This window comes from Tiliqua scincoides, chromosome 4 (assembly GCF_035046505.1).
Source record: "Tiliqua scincoides isolate rTilSci1 chromosome 4, rTilSci1.hap2, whole genome shotgun sequence".
Taxonomy (NCBI): Eukaryota; Metazoa; Chordata; class Lepidosauria; order Squamata; family Scincidae; genus Tiliqua; species Tiliqua scincoides.
The window spans coordinates 25,797,866-25,817,548 of NC_089824.1; the positions used below are offsets into that span (position 1 = coordinate 25,797,866).

At 42.2% G+C, this 19,683-nt stretch overlaps 1 protein-coding gene across 5 annotated transcripts in view; it reads right to left on the minus strand.

Moving 5' to 3' along the window:
- Positions 1 to 19,683, minus strand: part of VPS13B (vacuolar protein sorting 13 homolog B) — a 494,765-nt gene that overhangs the window by 256,129 nt on the left and 218,953 nt on the right. For all 5 annotated transcript variants that reach the window (XM_066626564.1, XM_066626562.1, XM_066626565.1 and 2 more), the window contains exon 22: positions 12,050 to 12,180. In XM_066626564.1, coding sequence (XP_066482661.1) covers positions 12,050 to 12,180 — 131 coding nt within the window. The remainder of the gene's footprint in view (positions 1 to 12,049; positions 12,181 to 19,683) is intronic.

The following is a 19,683-nucleotide window of genomic DNA, read 5'->3' on the forward strand; positions in this document are numbered from 1 at the left end:
CCCTACTGTTCCTCCATTTAGTTATAGCTGCTTCATTTCCAATATATTTTCCTTGCCAAAAAAGACTCTCAAGATCCAAAAGAAAAACTATCCAGACAATACATATTCAATTATCACATTTAGAATTAAAGGATGCAAATTAAATGTATTTATGAAAAATAACAAGTGCACAGATGTTTGATCTTCATAATTTATTTTTGGCAAAGGATGTGGGTGTCTGTTAAAAAATTGGAACAGTTTTCAAATACAAGCATGTGTATCTGAAAAATTCATAAAATACAGAGCTAAGAAAAAAGCCCCCGCCCCAATCCTTCAACTACACTTTAGTCACACCTTCACTGCAGTTGTTCTCAGGCCCCTAGAAAAAACTGTTAACAATTCCACCACGTTTCTAAGCCACTGTTTCTCAAACTGTGGTTCTCAAACCCACTAGGTGGGTCAAGAGCCAATTTCAGGTGCATCCCCATTCATTTCAATATTTTATTTTTATTATATTAGAATTGATGCTACTATGGTATGTAACTGCATTTGGGGAAATGTTACAGATCTGTACTTTTAATAAGCCACTATGTATATTCTTTTAGCAATGATAGTAAATGGGACTTACTCCTGGCTAAGTGTAGGTAAGACTGCAGACTAGGATTGTTAAAAATTTTCCTGCTTGATTATGTCACTTCCAATCATTACATCACTTCTGGTGGGTCCTGACAGCTTCTTATTCTAAAAAGTGGGTCCCAGTGCTAAATGTATGCTCCACTGTCCTAAACAATTTCAAGATAAATGAATATGACCAAACACAAGAGCTGTATGCATGATACTTTTCATGTCTTATCAGCTAAAGCAAAATATCAGGCAGCTATGCTGGTAAACGGGCTTTTATTTGGTTCATTCTTGTTCATAGAATCAAGCAAAATTTTAAAAGGGTAGATTACCACTGATGTTCATGCACTTCTAGGGCCACCGGATTGTCCCATAACCTTCACTCATGATATTGCCTCGCAAGGGCAGTAAAAGATGTTTAGGACTGAAATATTTTAACTAATTTGTCTGCGTGGTAAACACGATCTAGAAATTTGTCTTTATTTCAATTTTGCTTAGACAAACTGACAAAGATTTACTGTAGATAAATATAAATTAAATCTACAAAAATAAATATAATTTCTACATGGAGGCTGTGTTTTTTTCGATTTTAGAACCTTCTAAAACTGAAAGACAAACCTAATTACAACTTTGATAAGTATTTATTGATCCAAGTGCACAGAATGTACTTCAAGCTGGAAAAGAAAAAAATAATGTGTATTTTACAGATTTCACATAGGTTTATGTATTTAAAAATCCAATGCAGAGATGTTGGCAATGGCAGTATATTTTTAGTTCATTAGTACTTGATGACATGGCTGGGATACATTGTTATACCAGCAACGCAGTTATGATCTGCACTGCTTTTTGTTCTGACAATATATTAAATGAGAAACCAATTTATTACCTATTTTATATATCTCACAAGTTATTTAACATCAAATCTCTAGCGTTTTATGAGCACAAAGCATGGGCAAATAAACACAACGTTCACTTTTAAATACTCCTCTGACTACAAATCTCTCTTTAATTTTTTTTTTTTTAAAGGAGTCTAGTCCAATGCACTCCCTGGCATACTAGCTCTTTACTTACATACTTTTCATGGGAGAGCCCTGGCTGTCCTGGGGCTGAAGCAACCTGCTGCAAATTCACAATGGGTTCAGCAAGGAAGGAGGACCATCCATAAGCACAAAAACTATTGTGAACCATTCTAGAGCACCTTTGACTCAGAAAATGAGCATAGGTTACCCAGTTCATCCCCTAAGACAAGGGTGTCAAACACAGTTGCATCACTAGGGTTAGAGTCACTAGCTCCAGCATGTCACCCCCCATGATGGACCTTCTCCCATGCAGCGGGTGAGGCAATGCCCCATGCAGTGGGCATGGTGATGTACCATCACTATGACCCCCAGGAGATTGTCATAACTCTAAAAAAACTGTAAAACATAACTGTAAAAGCTATAACTTTATAACTTTATATATTTACTACTATATATTATAACTACTATATTTAAATGTAGTGTGTTTCATTGCATTCTGAATGAAATTACACATTGATTGATGTATAACATGATGGTATTATTCAAAAATACCAAGATTTTAAAATTTTTGGCTAGTGGTGGTGTTACGCCCCCATGTGCATCACCCAGTGCATCCCACACACCCCTAGCAATGCCACTCATCAAACATAAGACCTGTGGACCAGATGCAGCCCCTGGATGCAGCCTAGATGCAGCCCCTCAGGGGCTCCCAGCATCACCATCAGCTGCTGATCTGTGCTAAAGTGTCACTGCTGAAAGGGTAGACCATGTGATAATTCGACTCTTTCAATTAACCGTCATTTGCAGCTAATGAGTTGCTAAGTGAGAAAAAAGTGTTTATGATCATGACCTGCTTAATGATATCACTTCCTGCTTAATGACACCACTTCTGGACCTCAACAAGCATCATGTATGCTATTCGGCCTACTGTATGGACCAAGTTTGACACCCCTGCTCTAAGACAATCTCCTCTGATGACCTTGGGCCTGAAGAGGAGAGGGAACAAACTTACCTTCATCTTTTCACCTAAAGTCATTCTGTGGGGGCTGGGCAAAGGGACTCTGAGGGGGCCTTGTTCTGAGATGGAGCATTGGTCACATCTATCAGATTCCATGGAGCTTCAGACGAGAAGACACTGAAAAGACACAGAGCATCTAGAACAGAGGTTCTCAAACTGGTGGGTCACGACCCACCAGTTTGTGTAATTTTAAGGGGAGGGAGGCAGCTAAGAGGGGCATGGGGGTGCTTTGCACTTGCTTTAAGAAGGCAGGACTGCAGCAGACTGCAGGAGGTGCGGGGAACCCTATGTAGCCCTGCACAGCGCTCCCCGAGACTTGGAACTTCCACTAAAAGCGGTCACAAAGCACTTCTGTTTTGCAGGAGGTGCTTTGTGCCCACTTTTAGCGAACATTCCAAGCCTCAGGGAGCGCTGTGCAGGGCTGCGCAGGGCTCCTGCACCTCCTGCAGCCCTGCTGTCTTGAAGTAAGTGCAAAGCACCCTCCTTGCCCTCCTTAGCCCTAGCCCTAAGTCCTGGCCCCTCCCCTGCAAGAACTTACTGAGGGAGTAAAGCTCCCTCAAAGTTTGAGGAATGCTGATATAGAAAGTTTTGGAATGTCTACCGTGCCACATTTCCCTGGCCAGCAAGGTGATAAAACATGGGGAAAGTATCACAGTGCATCATTCAGCTAGCAGGAAGGCGCTCTGTCACCCCCTTTGCCACTTTCACCTGGACTCTGGAGCCGCAGCAGATGGCTGAAAGAGCCACATGTGGCTCCAGAGCTGCGGGTTGCCGAACCCTGCTCTAGATAACTTTTAACATGCCTAATGTCAAGCTACAGTTTGTGGACCAGTACTTTACTGTAATTATTACAATCAAATTCATGAAACCCTCTCAATAAATAATGATGCATGGCCTTGCATATGCTGCATCTGCAGCCGCTACCTCCAACCAAAGGGACAAGTAGAACAAAGAAGCTTGTTCTAGTCCAGAATTTGAGGTTCTTCCTGGGATAGGGAACACGCGGAACACTCTAAGTCCTCCATTCTGTTACATTTTGCAAAGGGAGAATACCGGTCAGTTGATACCATTCATTTTTATTTAATTACCCCATTCCTTTTCACATGGGTAAGAATAAATATTGCTATGAGATAGCTGCATCTAGCCAGTTGCTGCTGAAATAAGAACGTTGGAGTAGATGGATCCTATTCTCATTCAACAAGATAATTATTATGTTCATTGGCTGCACACTGTTCTGTTGTATCTTTCTATTGACCTTTTCTGTTCAAGATTTATTACTTGGACACATGCTGGGAGTCTACATCCTTTCAGGTATCCCACCTATCCAGCCCATTGCTATCATGGGACTTGCAATTTGCACATCACATTATACATGCAGTGCAATTTTTGACTTCTGCAAATTCTGCAGCACACAGTGGCATCCTCCAGGGAGAAGGAGGAACTACCCCACCTGCCTGAGGAGAGCTTTTTGAGGACTGGGGAGGCCTCCCAGGCCCTCCAAAGACCTTCTAAAGGCATAAAAATGTCACTTCTGGTTTCCATGAGAAACAGGAAGTGATGTTTTTGGCCTTTCAAGGGCTTTAGAAAACCTTTGGAGGGTTGGGTAGACTGTGGACAAAAAAGAGGCAGTGGCTGGAACTTGTGGGGGCCAGTTTGTTGTTGCGGCTCCAGGTGGCACCGGGGCCAGGATTGCCACTGATTTAAGGGGCACAGAACTAGGTCATGCCTCAAAGTACAGCAGATCCTTTCTTTAATTTCATTCCCATTTTCAGTATATTCCCATTACTTTGTAGACACTTACATGGGGAGTACTTACAGGAGGAGTGTGTGAAAATATTTTTTGCAGATAAGTGCAAAATATACAACTCTGTGGGCTTCATGAATGGACATTCTTTACAGAAGTTGAAACTATGACACCCTTTCAAGTTTTTAATAGATTACTTACATACTAGTGTATTATAATAATAAGGATCTTTCCAAAATGGCAGATGCGTTTCAATGTAAGTAAGTGTAAAGTCATGCACATTGGGGCAAAAAACCAAAACTTCACATATAGGCTAATGGGTTCTGAGCTGTCTGTGACAGATCAGGAGAGAGATCTTGGGGTGGTGGTGGACAGGTCGATGAAAGTGTCGACGCAATGTGCGACGGTAGTGAAGAAGGCCAATTCTATGCTTGGGATCATTAGAAAAGGTATTGAGAACAAAACGGCTAATATTATAATGCCGTTGTACAAATCAATGGTAAGGCCACACCTGGAGTATTGTGTCCAGTTCTGGTTGCCACATCTCAAAAAGGACATAGTGGAAATGGAAAAGGTGCAAAAGAGAGTAACTAAGATGATTACTGGGTTGGGGCACCTTCCTTATGAGGAAAGGATACGGTGTTTGGGCCTCTTCAGCCTAGAAAAGAGACGCCTGAGGGGGGACATAATTGAGACATACAAAATTATGCATGGGAAGGATAAAGTGGATAGAGAGATGCTCTCACATAACACCAGAACCAGGGGACATCCACTAAAATTGAGTGTTGGGAGGGTTAGGACAGACAAAAGAAAATATTTATTTACTCAGCGTGCGGTTGGTCTGTGGAACTCCTTGCAGCGGGATGTGGTGACGGCATCTGACGTGGATGCCTTTAAAAGGGGATTGGACAAGTTTCTGGAGGAAAAATCCATTATGGGTTACAAGCCATGATGACTATGTGCAACCTCCTGATTTTAGAAATGGACTATGTCAGAATGCCAATGCAAGGAAGGGCACCAGGATGCAGGTCTCTTGTTATCTGGTGCGCTCCCTGGGGCATTTGGTGGGCCACTGTGAGATACAGGAAGCTGGACTAGATGGGCCTATGGCCTGATCCAGTGGGGCTGTTCTTATGTTCTTAACCAACTCCAAATGAGTGTGCAGTGGTATATGTAGATCTACTAATCGTTAAGAAATTGTGTACAAAGAAGAAGCTCACATAGATCCAATTCTCCAAAGAACATCTACATTTATTATCTGAAAATGATTCTGTTTTACATATGTAGTCCTCTAAGTATGTATACTTCTTGATCTTGAGAAACACCTGCCGAGCTTGCATCTGGTGAAACATGTACGTCTAGGGACACCAACTAACCTCACTTGCAATGTCTGACTGTTTACCTGTTCACTCTCACCCACCAACCCACCCCACTGGAAAATCTATCATAAAGTGAATTACAGGAAAAGAGAGGAAGACTTCTAAAACTTTTATTAGTTGTTGAATTAAACAATTAGAATGTGTCACAGATCACTCTATTGATAGAAATGGTGTTTTAAAAATATATGTAATCTAAATATCTTAAAATTCCTGTACTCTTAAAGTTACATCAATAGCATATATTAAAGCCATCAAATAAATCTTTTTACACTTTAAAAATAACTATTAAACTGTATGTCTAAAATTGTGAATTTAATGTGAAATGTGACTGATTTATATAACTGAATATAAATCTGTAGTAGTAAATCTTACATTAATGTAAGGATCTGACAATCGAAGGGAAAGAAAATGAAGTAATCTGCCAGTAAGAAGTCCTCAGGCTGGGGGTCAGATCCTGTTCATGGAAACCATCTGGTTGGGACCCTCTAAGCCACACCAAACACAAATGATCTTTTAAAAAAATATCCTATTCATTAATGCATCACAGCTGCACTGAGTGTTACTTCATTTTTCCATGGCAACATCCTTTCTGTTTCAAGGATCATATTTCAGTTTTGGTAGCAACGTGTTCTTTGCCAATACTGAACATACTTGTGTGTTAAAGACAAGGAATTATTATCAATTCTTGAAAGTGAATCACCTCCTATTTTGATTACGTTAAGGACTGCACTTGCTATGCAACACTCACTAATCACACACCAATGAAGCACAGCCAGTTGGCGTCCAAGTCAGAAGAGGAACATAAAACATATTATATTCTTTTGGTGGTGTTGATAACATGTATAAACTCAAAGGTGTTGAAGTTATACAATAGGAACTTCTAGTTTCTTCCCAAGGTAAAGAATTACAAACTACTTACTATATTTAGTTTTTATATGGCTCTTTTTCAAGGTGCATCATTTACATTAACCGAGCAGGTGAGTCTTGTGGCGCCATGACCCTGGCCCCTTCGGATTTCCTTATCTGCAATTTCCATATCCGAGTGAATGGGTGTGTGTGTGTGTGTGTGTGTGTGTGTAACCAATCCCCTGCAGATACCAATGGCCCACTGTACAGCGAGAAGACTCAGGGCGCAATCCTAACCAACTTTCCAGTACTGGCATAGCTGTGCCAGTAGGGCATGTGCTGCATCCTGCAGTTGGGGGGCAGTCATGGAGGCCTCCTCAAGGTAGGGCAATGTTTGTTCCCTAACCTCAGAGTTGTATTGCCCTTATGTCAGTGCTGGAAAATTGGTTATGATTGTGGCCTAAGTCAGAGACAGTAGCTTGCCATGTTTCAGCTCAGATTTGAACCAGGACTTCCCAGAATAAATCTTCACCACTTTATCATCTCATATCTGTATTAAATATAGCCCTGTGTATAGTACTTCATCAGTATCTGCAGGGGGTCTGTTCCTAGATCACCACCCCCGATAAGATACCAAAACTTGCAGATAATGAAATCTCCAGTTGAACCACTGGATGGAAGTGCCTTCTGGTGGCGTCTGTAGGTGTTCTGAGCTGAAGGAAAGCTGTATGCGACCTCCCTGCACCTCAGAAGGCCTTCTGAAAGGCACTTCTGGTTTTCAGTGTTTTTCAGGCAATTCACCGGTTTCCAGTGTGCCTTTTGAAGGCTCTGGTAGGCCTTCTGAAGCACAGTAAAGCTGCACGTGGCCTCCCCATGCCTCAGAAGACCTCCCAGATGCAGCCTCAGCTGTGCCTGGGAGGTCCTCTGAGGTCCTCCAATCCAGGCTTGCAGTCCATGTTGAATCAAATCTGTGGATCATAAATCCACGGATGATAAGGACCCCACTTGTATATGAGTTCAGTATGAATTATGCATTTAAAATAAATAAATAAAATTTATTTTATTTAAAATAAAAGTTATATGTGTAATATTAGCCAGACAATGAGTGTGAAAGTAGGGGTCTCTTACCCCCATATTACCGCCAGCAGCTGGCAGCACCAATTCTAAGCATTCTGCAAAATCCTAACAGCCAAAAAATACTCCTTCGAGAAGGTAATCTGTGCTGCTTGGTTTTTGTTTTTGTTGGGAGACACTTCCAGACAAGAAGCCCTTAATACTGAGCTGGTGAGTGTGTATGAGAGGAAGGTGAACTAACATCTAGACACCCTACACCCCTTCCCCACCCCCACCACTCCAGCAACAGTCAACATCAGCTTCTTAATGCTGATAAAATCTACAGTGTTTGCAGCTATATTTTGCCACTGCAGAAAAAGCAAAACAGGGCTGTAAATCTCTCTGCAGCCATCACATTACTGACCTTGTGTTGGTGGTGTGCATGCACACACACTTTCAAGTTAGAAGTTTGCTTTAATTAAAATGTACAGAAGGGATAGACTGGCATCCCAATACTATTCTGCACTGGAACAGGCAGGCTGGCTGGCCTGCGCTGTAAACAGCACAGGGTTGGGGTTGGCAGTTGCGCAATCCAGGGCAAGGTGAATCGAATTCCCTTCCCCCAGATAATGCAACAGAGGCCCAAATGGGGCTACTTGGATCTGCGCCACCCAAAGAGGTGGTGCAGATCCAAGCAGTCTGACACGAGGGTTAGGATTCAGCCTAAGTGCCAGATCCTGGCTCCACCCACCTCCTGGGCCCAGTCCGCCCATGGGCCTGCCCTTATTCCCCTGCCCTGTAGCATCCTCCACAATGACTCCCCCCACCTTCCCCAGACCCCCACACCGGCAGTACAAACTCACCCTCTGTTCGCACTGCTGGGGCTGCATTCAGCCTCTGGAAGCTGGCACAAGTCCCTTGGGCCAGCCTTCCGACTCACTTGATGGTGTTGGCACTGGGAGGCTGGCACAGGGAACTTGTGGGCACACAGGGCACACTTGGATTGCACTCTAAGAGAGCTGGCTGGGCACAACAAAGTGTATCTCAAAATGCAAGAAGGGGAGGGGGCTCTCGATGAATCTTGAACTGTGAGCTACAAAGAGGCTCCTTCCTTTCCTTTGGAACGAAAGGATGAAAGATAAAATTGGCTATGAAGTGAAAGCAGTAAAATCGTGCTTGGATTAAAGGTAAATACGAGCAAAACATTACCATCAGAGGAATCAGGCATCAAAAAATCAAGTACATCAAAAATAATTAACACAGAGGTTTCAGCATGTGGCTAAAAACTAGATCAGTTAGCGAAAGTAAGAACAAAGGTAAGAGAAGAGGGAATGTAAAGCAAGAAGTAGGCAAAAGAGCCAACAGAAGAGGAAGAGAGTTGATTCCAAGATAATTTCATGTGTACTTTACTATCAATCCTGTGAACACCTGCATGGGAAATGTTAATTTGGGAAGCATTATACTGTATATCAGGTCCAAGAATAGGACAGAATTCTGAATCTTCAGGAAAGAAGGTAAGTGGGGATAGCCAGTTAGAGTGCGAAACAGTTTATGTAGGGGACAGTTGGCCACCTTTTCATTTGATGTTAGCTGCTGCATTAATAGCACACTGACATCATAATCGTCTCTTAAACTCATTCTAATTAGTTTGATTTTAAAATGTAGTTTAGTGCAAATTGTGTTAAAAATATTACTTCAAATATTTTCAAGTAACCAAGGATTCATCGTTTAAAGTACCTAGGGAACATTTTGAAAATACTGTATTTATTTGAAACCTATTAGTAAAAATGTGGACTTGGTTGGCACTCATCAAACTATTACTCATGATTAACTCATTTGGATGAAATGTGGGTGCCTTGTTATTCTCATTGAAACTAAGCATTAACAACCAATTAAAAATAATTGTGTTTATATTGCTTCATGATTTGAGCAACCATTAGTACCAAGAACACATGAAAAGTGAACACTTCCCTCCCCCAAAAGACTATCTCCCAAAAGACTCTAAAGCCTTCAACAGCTACAGAAGAAAGTTGTTTTTTTAAAAAGACAGTTATTTAAGCATGGAAGTACTTTTCGCTGACATTGTAACAGCTTAGAGCAAGCCCAGTTCATCAAGCTGACAAGCAGGATACTCTTATGAGCAAAAGAAGACAGAGGCTAGTTAATCCTTATTTTGATTACTGGTTTTGTTTTTATCCTCACTTTTAGATTAGTAATTTTAATTAGATATTTTATCATGCATAATGGGAATTTTATTATTTTCTAATGATGCATACATTATACTTTAGATCAGTGGTTCTCAAATGTTTTGCACCAGGACCCACTTTTTAGAATAAGAAGCTGCCAGGATCCACCGGATTTCATGACTGCAAGTGACATCATCCAGGAAATTTTTTAACAATCATAAGTTGAAATCCTACCCACATTTACCAAGGAGTAAGTTCCATTTAATATCATTGTTAAAAGCATATACATAGTAGCCTGTTAAAAGTACAGATCTGTAACATTTCGCCAAATGCAGTCACATACCATGGGAGAATCAAGTCTAATATATGAAAAAGAAAAATTGAAATAAATGGGGACCCACCTGAAAATGGTTCATGACCCATCTAGTAGGTCCCAACCCACGGTTTGAGAAACACTGTTTTAGATGCATTATAATTAAGTTTTGTAAGCTGTTTTGACTTACTCAACAACGTTAAGAAAAGTAGGGAATAAATACTCTAAATTAAAACAAACACCAGCCTTGACTCAAACTTTCCAGGTGTTTTTGTTCTATTGCATGACATCTATGAGTCACTAATGGCCCAATCCTAACTTTACCTTATGCCAGCACAGTGGTTGCTGTGCCAGCCTAGGGTGTTGCAAATGTGCTGTAAAGCACGTTTGCAGCACCCAGCGAGCAGGCTGCACATACGGGAAGGCCTTTGCCATCCCACTGATGCTGCATCCAGGGGATATGCCAGACGGAGCAGGTAAGCTACCACTGGGCAGCACAGGCAAGGGGAATCAGCCTCAGGAGAAATTGGTGGCACCTACACCAAATCCTATTCCCCCTGCCAGGACTGAAAGCTTTTAGGACTTGCACCAGCAATTTTGCGGGCGCAGATCAAAGTAGCCCCATTGTGTAGGCTGGGGTTCTACACGGGATAAAGCCCTTACTTCAAGGAGGCCTCCATCTTGCTCCTTCCAGTGCTGGATATGGTGTGAGCAATTCAGCTCTGCTGCCCTAATGCTGGTTAGGACTGGGCTGTATGGCACTATATGCAAACCCTGCCACCAAAGTAAAATCTAGAGAACTTTGCACATATGGTCTATCATGAACAGATAAGGAGTCTATCATGAACTCCCAGAACTCTGCATATATTGTCTATCATGAACAGATAAGCTTATAAATACTTTGTAGTTTCTATTTAATAGCTGACAATGAAACTCTGAGAAAGCTAGACAGTTCTGAGAAACTCTGAGAAAGCTTTTTAGACGAGAAACACACCTCAGACATTGCATTTGCACCGGCCCTTAGGCAGTTCTGGCTCTCTAACCATGATTAGCAAACTGGGAGCCAGTCTTGTAATACATACACCCTTTCCTTATATCTCCCTGAAGTAAATTTATCCTCAACCACAACTAAGCAAGATAAAGAACTAGCATTAGCCTTAAGCACATTTAACCAGGATTTTCCTTAAACTAGTATCTGAAACTATGATTTTAAGTGGATTTCATATCAAGGTTTAAAATAACCCTTGTTAGCCTTATTCCTGGTTAAAATCTGTGCCAACGAACTGCTTAACTTAAGGAGAGGCATTAAGAAGAGGAGGGCAATTTCTATAGGTAAGGGTGGAGATTTGGGCTGAAAATGTGAATTCCCAAAGCTGGCTATCAACCCAATGGTGGTGAAGAGGCGCCAGTGTTTACACTGCCCTAAGTGGAAAAATACTTTAGTGATAAATTAAAACGAATAATAAAGTACAACCAATGGGTACTGGGACAATGTCTAACCATATTTCTATTACCATGTGACAAAATTCTTGATGAGAAAGAAAAGTAATTCATGACTGGGATGCCAAGTAGGATTCAGATAAGCAAGGGGGCTCTTACAAGAAGCACTTACCTATGTAAATAACCCTATGATATTCTGAAAGGCACATTCACACTCACACCGTGTAGGATAGAAAGCTTGCAGCCATGCAGTTATATTTTAGAAGCCCATAAAGAAAAGAAGGCTGAACTATATCCAATGCTCTTCCCAATTAAATCAAAAGAAATTAAAAATAAATACATTTGGCTTCATTGTTCTCTATGTAAATTAAACTTTGAAATTATTTTACAGAAATTCTGAAATAAGCAAAGATGACTGAATGCATGAAGTGCTTTCAAATATTCCTCTTACCTGAAGTGTAAGGCGTTTAACTGCATTCCACACTACTCCAATAAATTCTTTCATCCTTTCCTCAGGACTTTTGCTGCAGTTTTCCGAAGAGTTCAACATGGCTTTCACTGGAACTGATAAAGGCCGAGATTCTGAAAAATAAAAAAGAAGGTAAACTGGCTTCTTGAATACATTATACTTCAATTTATACATAATAGCCCCGAAGTAACTAGAATTAATCATGACTAAATCAAAAGTGATTGCACTAGAGTTACTCACTTGTTCCATTGGTTCCAAAAAGGCTTGGTCATAACTAATTTCAGCTGTTGAGGGTCAATGAGTTAGTACATAGAAAATTCAGTTTTTCTATGACATTCCAATATCCTTTCTCCTTGTCCCTTTTTAAGACAGTAACTTCAATCAGGGATGGTCTATGCCAAACCACTGCCTGAATCCCCCAACTCTATTATTCAACCCCCCAGTGTGTATATGCACCCCCAAGCATGCATGAAGTTACTGGCACTAATTGGAGGGTCCATTCATAGATTTGCTGAGCGCCAGATCCTAGTGTGCTCAGAGAGCATGCAAGGAACATAAGGAGAGCTTACCTCCCTCCAGCCACACCATCTCCACCATTGCAACTTCCTCTAGTGGCCAATGGAACAAATGCTGGGAATTGCAGCAGCAGTACTGGATTCTAAAGAGGGAGATAAGTTGCCCCCACCCCAACCACTTCGCTTATTTTCCCCCTCTGAATCTAGCACCACTGTCTACAGTGACTTCCTCTAGTGTAGTGCTTCTTAACCAGTGGTACAAGTACCACTGATGCTACTTCAGCTAGTGTCTGGTGGTACTCATGAGACCCCCAGACCCCCTCCACCTGACAGTGAGACCAGCAAAGCAAAGTGACAAGCAGCAGTAGGAGGCTCAGCTTGGCAGGCAGAGCTCCAGAGTGCAATTTTCATGCACTCAAAAAAGCCCTCTTGTCCTCCCTGAGCCTCTTACCAGTGTTAGTCATGTTGCATCTGGCCTCCCAATGCAGAAGTAACTTTCACTGGTACTTCCAATAGGTGGACAAAGTGGTACAGTGTTGTGGAACAAATTGCTCTAGTGGCCACAGAGGCAATACTGGGGCTGAGCATTCCCTCCATTGGCCACTAGGTGAATCAACTGAGACAGGAGCATGGGAGTTAGAGGAGAAATATATTCCCTCTGCTAGTCAATAAAAGAAGCACTGACAACACTGGGTTCAGAAATGGAAGTAAGTCCTCCCAATTATCTTTCACATCAGCACAAAAGAGGAGAGTGGAGCTTATACAGGTGGCAGCTGGAGAAGGCAGGTACAGGGCATCGTCCACCAACTTGCCATCTCTCCCAACTCATCACCTGTGGTTAAGTTTTCAACTCATCTCATGGATGGGTCAGCCCTGTCTTCAATTAGAGAAATACGAAATATTTAGTAAACAGAAACTAGATATCAAGTTTCAGAGTTGTCAAACTGGTAAAATGTAGAATGCTTACACATGTACAGATGGAATCACTTTTACAGGACTATAATAAATACAGTTTCACATTTATGGTTTCTGCACAGTTTAAGCAAAACTCTTATATCTAAAAAGTGCCTTCAAAGAATTGTGACAAAGTTAACTGCACTCTCTCTCCTTGGCGTCTTTGAAAGTAAGACTGCAAGTGCCTATTGCATCAGGCCTCTGCAAAAGACAAGAGACATGTGGCCCTGGCAAGGACACATTTCTTTCTGTGTTAAGTTATGCCCATTAGCGTCTGCTGTAACAGCTGTGCCTTATTTAGGCTAGTATCTTGCTTTCTCTTTCTTCCCTGGTCGCTAACCAGGTAACAGTTTGAGAATCACCTCCCTGATGGGGCTTTTGATCAGATTCCAGAATACTGAAATGTGCCCTTTTCTTTTTTCAGTTCATTTAATATTTTCTGGCTTTCAGTTGTACTACACTGGCTCTACACCTTGCTTTGTAGAAAACTAATTGAGTTCCTGGCTTGGCAAATCTGATTTCTGTTTAAAATGCCATGCCATTGTAGAAAGAAAAGAAAAACAATTTAAAGCACTGTAAGACATTCAGCTACATACAATCTTTCCTATTTTGTCTATAAAGTGGGGATGGAAATCCACTTTTTATACCAATTGAGGGAGAGGGGTGGAGAGAAAAACCCATAGCCACATCTCACCATGATCAGCAGCTTTGAAGCCATTTGTCCACACCACACTTCCAATAATGCAAGTGAGCCAGCAAAGAAAAACTGTCCTTAGCTCCTGAGCAGATAAGCTGAGTGGGAGGAGGGGGGGAGATTTCACTCACCAATCCTATGAATTTTTGTTATAAAAAATAATCCTCCCTACTTCCATTTTACAGCCAAAGGGGGAAAACACATATTTTAACAGACGCACGTCTGCACTGAATATCTAATTTGGCCCTGAAATGAATGAGGAATTTTTTGAATGTGCAGGAAATCTGTGTATTGGAGTTCTCATCTTAACCTTAAGGGAGTCAACCAGGCCAATAATATTCATAAGAACACATGCACATACACTCGTGGAATGTGTGTACATCATGTTTGAGATCCCCTGGGGGCTGGGGATAAGAATAGGCCCTCAGTTTGGCTGTACTTGTCGTAAGAGGCGACTAAACAGCCACCGGGTAGATGGGACTCATCAGCCTGGGAAGGCAGCTCATCTGAGAGAAGGAAAACTCTGATCCCAAACCTCCACTGCCTTGTGGCTACATCCAGTTATGGAAAAGGCTTCAGGAGTCAACCTCGAGGCAAAATCCGGAGCCGGACTCCCTGAGGCAGTTCATGGCTGAACAGTCACATTCTGGAAACTCCTGCGACGCTGCTGGAACCAACCGTATTGGCCTCTGCCTTTCCATTGGACCATTTCAGCGACGTGGAGAGGGGGGATTTGCTGCATGGGTAACAGCCTATCCTCCATACCTACTTTACCCAGGCTTCGTGCACTGGAGAGGACACTCTGTTCCAGAACCACCATTCAGAGCGTGACACCATAGTCTTCCGAGACTGAAGGATGCCAACATGTTTGAGAAGAATTGCCTGTTCTAAACCCAAACCTTTGTTATCAATAGGAGGTTTGCTATTTCCTTCATTAGGATCTGTACTGTATGGGTGCAGATTCTCTATACACTTACTTTAGGAGTAAATCTCATTGATTGCCTATGCAGATCCTAATTAAATCTCTCTCATTACATTTGTTTTTTAATTACCAATTTTGATAATGGTTGCTCTGTGTTACTCCTTTTCCCCATCTATACAAGTCTGTAGTTAAGGTTATACAATCCTAGATGCCTGTATTTTGTTCACAAGTTTTTAGTTACAGAGTAAAAGTAGTCGAAGAGTTAAATTTAATTATAGAGTTAAATTAAAAGAGTTAAATTTGCTAACCTGGTGTTTACAATACCCTTTCTTAGTCCTTAAGACTCCTTGAATATTAGTTATTAATATGGTGTGGTGTCGGTTGCACTTTCAGCCACACCACTTCAGCTGAGGTATCTCTCTATAGCTCAGGTGCTCCGCAAAGTGATGCCTCATGAGAATCGGTGCTGCTGAAAGGGTAGCCTATGTGATAATTAGGCTCTCCCAGCTCCTTGGCAGCGACTTCCTGTCTCTCACCCTCTTGATCTGTCCCTTCCCCATAGCGTTACTTAGCTTCTGAAGCCTTTTTCATCTTTCCATTCTACAGCATCAACAGTTTGAGACCTGTTCTATATGAATCATTTATGGGGTCATTACTGGATGAAAACAGAAACTTTGCATTATAGTTTGGCTGACTTAATTTTGATGGATTAACAGGCGTATGCAAAAAGTACCCAGGCAACAGTTTCCCCCCTCCAGATCTCTGAAAAATATAATAATTAAATATTATACCATACTTGTTCATTCCTAGTTACCATTGATCACCTACCTAAAGCAGGCATTCACCTCATAAGGCACACAAACAATAGCCCTTCTATTAACCAAATGGATATGTGTGATCCAGTAACTTGCCAGGAGGCAAGGAGGTCTGGTCTAGAGGGTAGAGCCTCCGTCTGCCTGAAGATAACATCCACAACGTCTCCAGTTCGAGGCCACCGGCACCGTGCAACCTTGAAGCAGCTGACAAGCTGAAGCCGAGCTATTCCATCTGCTCTGAGCGTGGGAGAATGGAGGCCAGAATGTGAAGCCAGATCGGAATGAAACACCTGAATGTAGTGGTTCTTGAAAGAAAGAACCTTCTTTCAAATTGTAAAAATCCCTATTTAATAAGGGATTTAAATAAAGCCTGCCTATGTAAACCACCTTGAATAAAGTCTTGAATAAAGACTAAGAAAGGCGGTATATAAATACCTGTTGTTGTTGTTTTTATTTTTATTATTATTAATATTATTAATATTATTATTAATAATAATAATATTAATATTATTATTATTATTATTATTATTATTAACTTCACTACTTAAAGCTGCAACTCTATACATATTTATCCAAGAGTTAAGTCCCACTGAAACCAATGGGACTCATTTCTAAGTACAATGTGGTGTACATATTTCCTCAGAAAACCCACAGGTTTAGGTTTTCCTTATTCATACCCAGGGCCTGGGGGGGGTAAATTGTGCCCGGGCCCAGGGTCAAAAAGGGGGCCCAGGAGCCAAAGGAGGGGACCCAGAAATTTCCTGGGATCTTATATTTTCCTATTTCATCTGGACATGTGGGATGCAGAGTGTATGGCTGCCGCCGCCACTGAAAGTCATATGTGGTGGGTCATGGAGTGCATGAATGACACTTCTTAACATTGTGTCAAATCTGGCAGGAGATTGGCCTGCTATAGTCACTGTTTGGCTTGTGGGTCCGCTACCCATGAAGGATTGTATAGGATCTCAGGAACACAGATGCGGGGCTACAGCTGCTGCAGAAGTATGTTTGGTGGGCAGAGGACACTTTCTGCTTTAGGGTGAGCCTAAATACAATGAAGCTAATTTTCTACAATGATTGCTATGTTTAAAAGGTTTTAGAGAGACTTGAGAGTAAGTTTGATTTTCCATATTACGATATCTTGCTGCCAATGCTGCAAAGGCACGTAGACCTAGTCTCTTCATTGGGAAGCTCCAAAGACTTTTCCAGCTGTTGCCACCCTCCCCTGTTCTGTTCACTTTGTTTCATCCACTCTCGTTCCCCTTTTGGAAGGAGCCCAAAATAAACTTTGTACCCCCTGATAAAATTCCTCTCGGAGGCTCTGTTCATACCAAAAGACCTTTGAAGTAAAGTAGCACCTTTCTTTCATCAGAGCAGGTCCTCAGCTCCAGAGCAGAACTATTAATACACCCCAGAAACTCTTTTCATTATCTTTTGGCTTTCAAGGAGAAAGAAGCAGGAAAGTGTGGATTTTGAGCAGACAAATGGCCAAAAAAGAAAGGTAAAACACTTCCACCTCTTCCCACTCCCCAACTACTGTTCTATTCAATCTGGAACTACCTGAAGTTGTCTTATCTGATAAGAGATAACTCATCAGACAAAAGAAAATACAGAGCATTATTTTTTTGACTAATTCCTTCTTTGGTCTTTCGGCCTCAAACGAAAATAGAGTTCACACCGTCGGTTATACCTCTGGCTAATTCTTGTCAAGGACTGAAACATTTTGAAATAAAAAGATAATGAAGCTTCTGATCATTTCCAAGTGAAGTTCAGTATTTCATGGTTGCCATGACAACAATAGAACTCTCTTAGCTAGTTGGCAACCTTCAGTCTCGAAAGACTATGGTATCGCGCTCTGAAAGGTGGTTCTGGAACAGCGTCTAGTGTGGCTGAAAAGGCCAATCCGGGAGTGACAATCCCTTCCACACTGGGAGCAAGTGCAGTCTGTCCCTGGCCTGTCTCCCTGGCTATGGGCCTTCCTTCTTTGCCTCTTAGCCTCAGACTGTTCGCAAAGTGTCTCTTCAAACTGGGAAAGGCCATGCTGCACAGCCTGCCTCCAAGCAGGCCGCTCAGAGGCCAGGGTTTCCCACTTGTTGAGGTCCACTCCTAAGGCCTTCAGATCCCTCTTGCAGATGTCCTTGTATCGCAGCTGTGGTCTACCTGTAGGGCGCTTTCCTTGCACGAGTTCTCCATAGAGGAGATCCTTTGGGATCCGGTCATCATCCATTCTCACGACATGACCGAGCCAACGCAGGCGTCTCTGTTTCAGTAGTGCATACATGCTAGGGATTCCAGCACGTTCCAGGACTGTGTTGTTTGGAACTTTGTCCTGCCAGGTGATGCCGAGAATACGTCGGAGGCAGCACATGTGGAAAGCATTCAGTTTCCTCTCCTGTTGTGAGTGAAGAGTCCATGACTCGCTGCAGTTCAGAAGTGTACTCAGGACGCAAGCTCTGTAGACCTGGATCTTGGTATGATCCGTCAGCTTCTTGTTGGACCAGACTCTCTTTGTGAGTCTGGAAAACGTGGTAGCTGCTTTACCGATGCGTTTGTTTAGCTCGGTATCGAGAGAAAGAGTGTCGGAGATCGTTGAGCCAAGGTACACAAAGTCATGGACAACCTCCAGTTCATGCGCAGAGATTGTAATGCAGGGAGGTGAGTCCACATCCTGAACCATGACCTGTGTTTTCTTCAGGCTGATTGTCAGTCCAAAATCTTGGCAGGCCTTGCTAAAACGATCCATGAGCTGCTGGAGATCTTTGGCAGAGTGGGTAGTGATAGCTGCATCGTCGGCAAAGAGGATTAGCCAAGAACTCTCTTAGCTAATACCTGGTGTTTTCTGCAGGATGGCATATTGGTTATCTGGAAGTTAAGATGATCCCTGCATCATCAAAAAATTGCTAGCTAATAGGGTTTAGGTTCATTACAGCTCCTGATGTTGGCAGTATAAGGGAGCCTATGAATGGGAGAATGGTCTATGCCTGGAGGCTTATGGATCCTGATGGGCTGTAGGGGCATTTCCTATTTTTATGGCAGGCTCTGTCAAGTCCCACCTCAATCTCTGGAATGGAAAAATGAACCAGCCCACTTGCATAATTGTTCCAGCACATTCTCCAGAACGAAGTTGGCTTCCTGAGGAGTTACTGACAATAAAGTTGGTGGGGAAATAGCTAGGGCAATGGTGGAAGACGACTCATGTTGAATCAGATCATACACAGGTTAGAACTTCTTTCAGACTAATCCATGTTGGTAATGGTGGCAAAGAAATTGTATTTTCCACCACCACCTGTTCAGTTGGTTGATAGAAGGATTTGTACAAGTGTCCTCCAGTATCTGCAGGGGTTCTGTTTCTGTTCCAGATATGGAACTGCAGATATGGGAAACCCTATGTTAATAGCAGACCTGCTCCCCTGTGCACGCTTTACTTTTGTTTTCATTTAGTAGCACTGGAAGCACAGATGTTTCCTGCTTAACAAGGAATATTCTTGCTTCACTGAATGTGCAGGCAATCAGCCTGCATGCTAGAGAGAGACTAATCAAATGTTAACTGGAAGCTGTCCTGTTTCTAGCGTTATTAACAGAAAACAAAGGTACTGCAATGGACACATGGGACACGTCCCAAAGATCCACAGATACCTGAATCCACTGGTACAGATACTGGGGATATCTGCAGATACTGGGGGCTGTATGGTAAAATGTTGTTTACATCAGGGTCT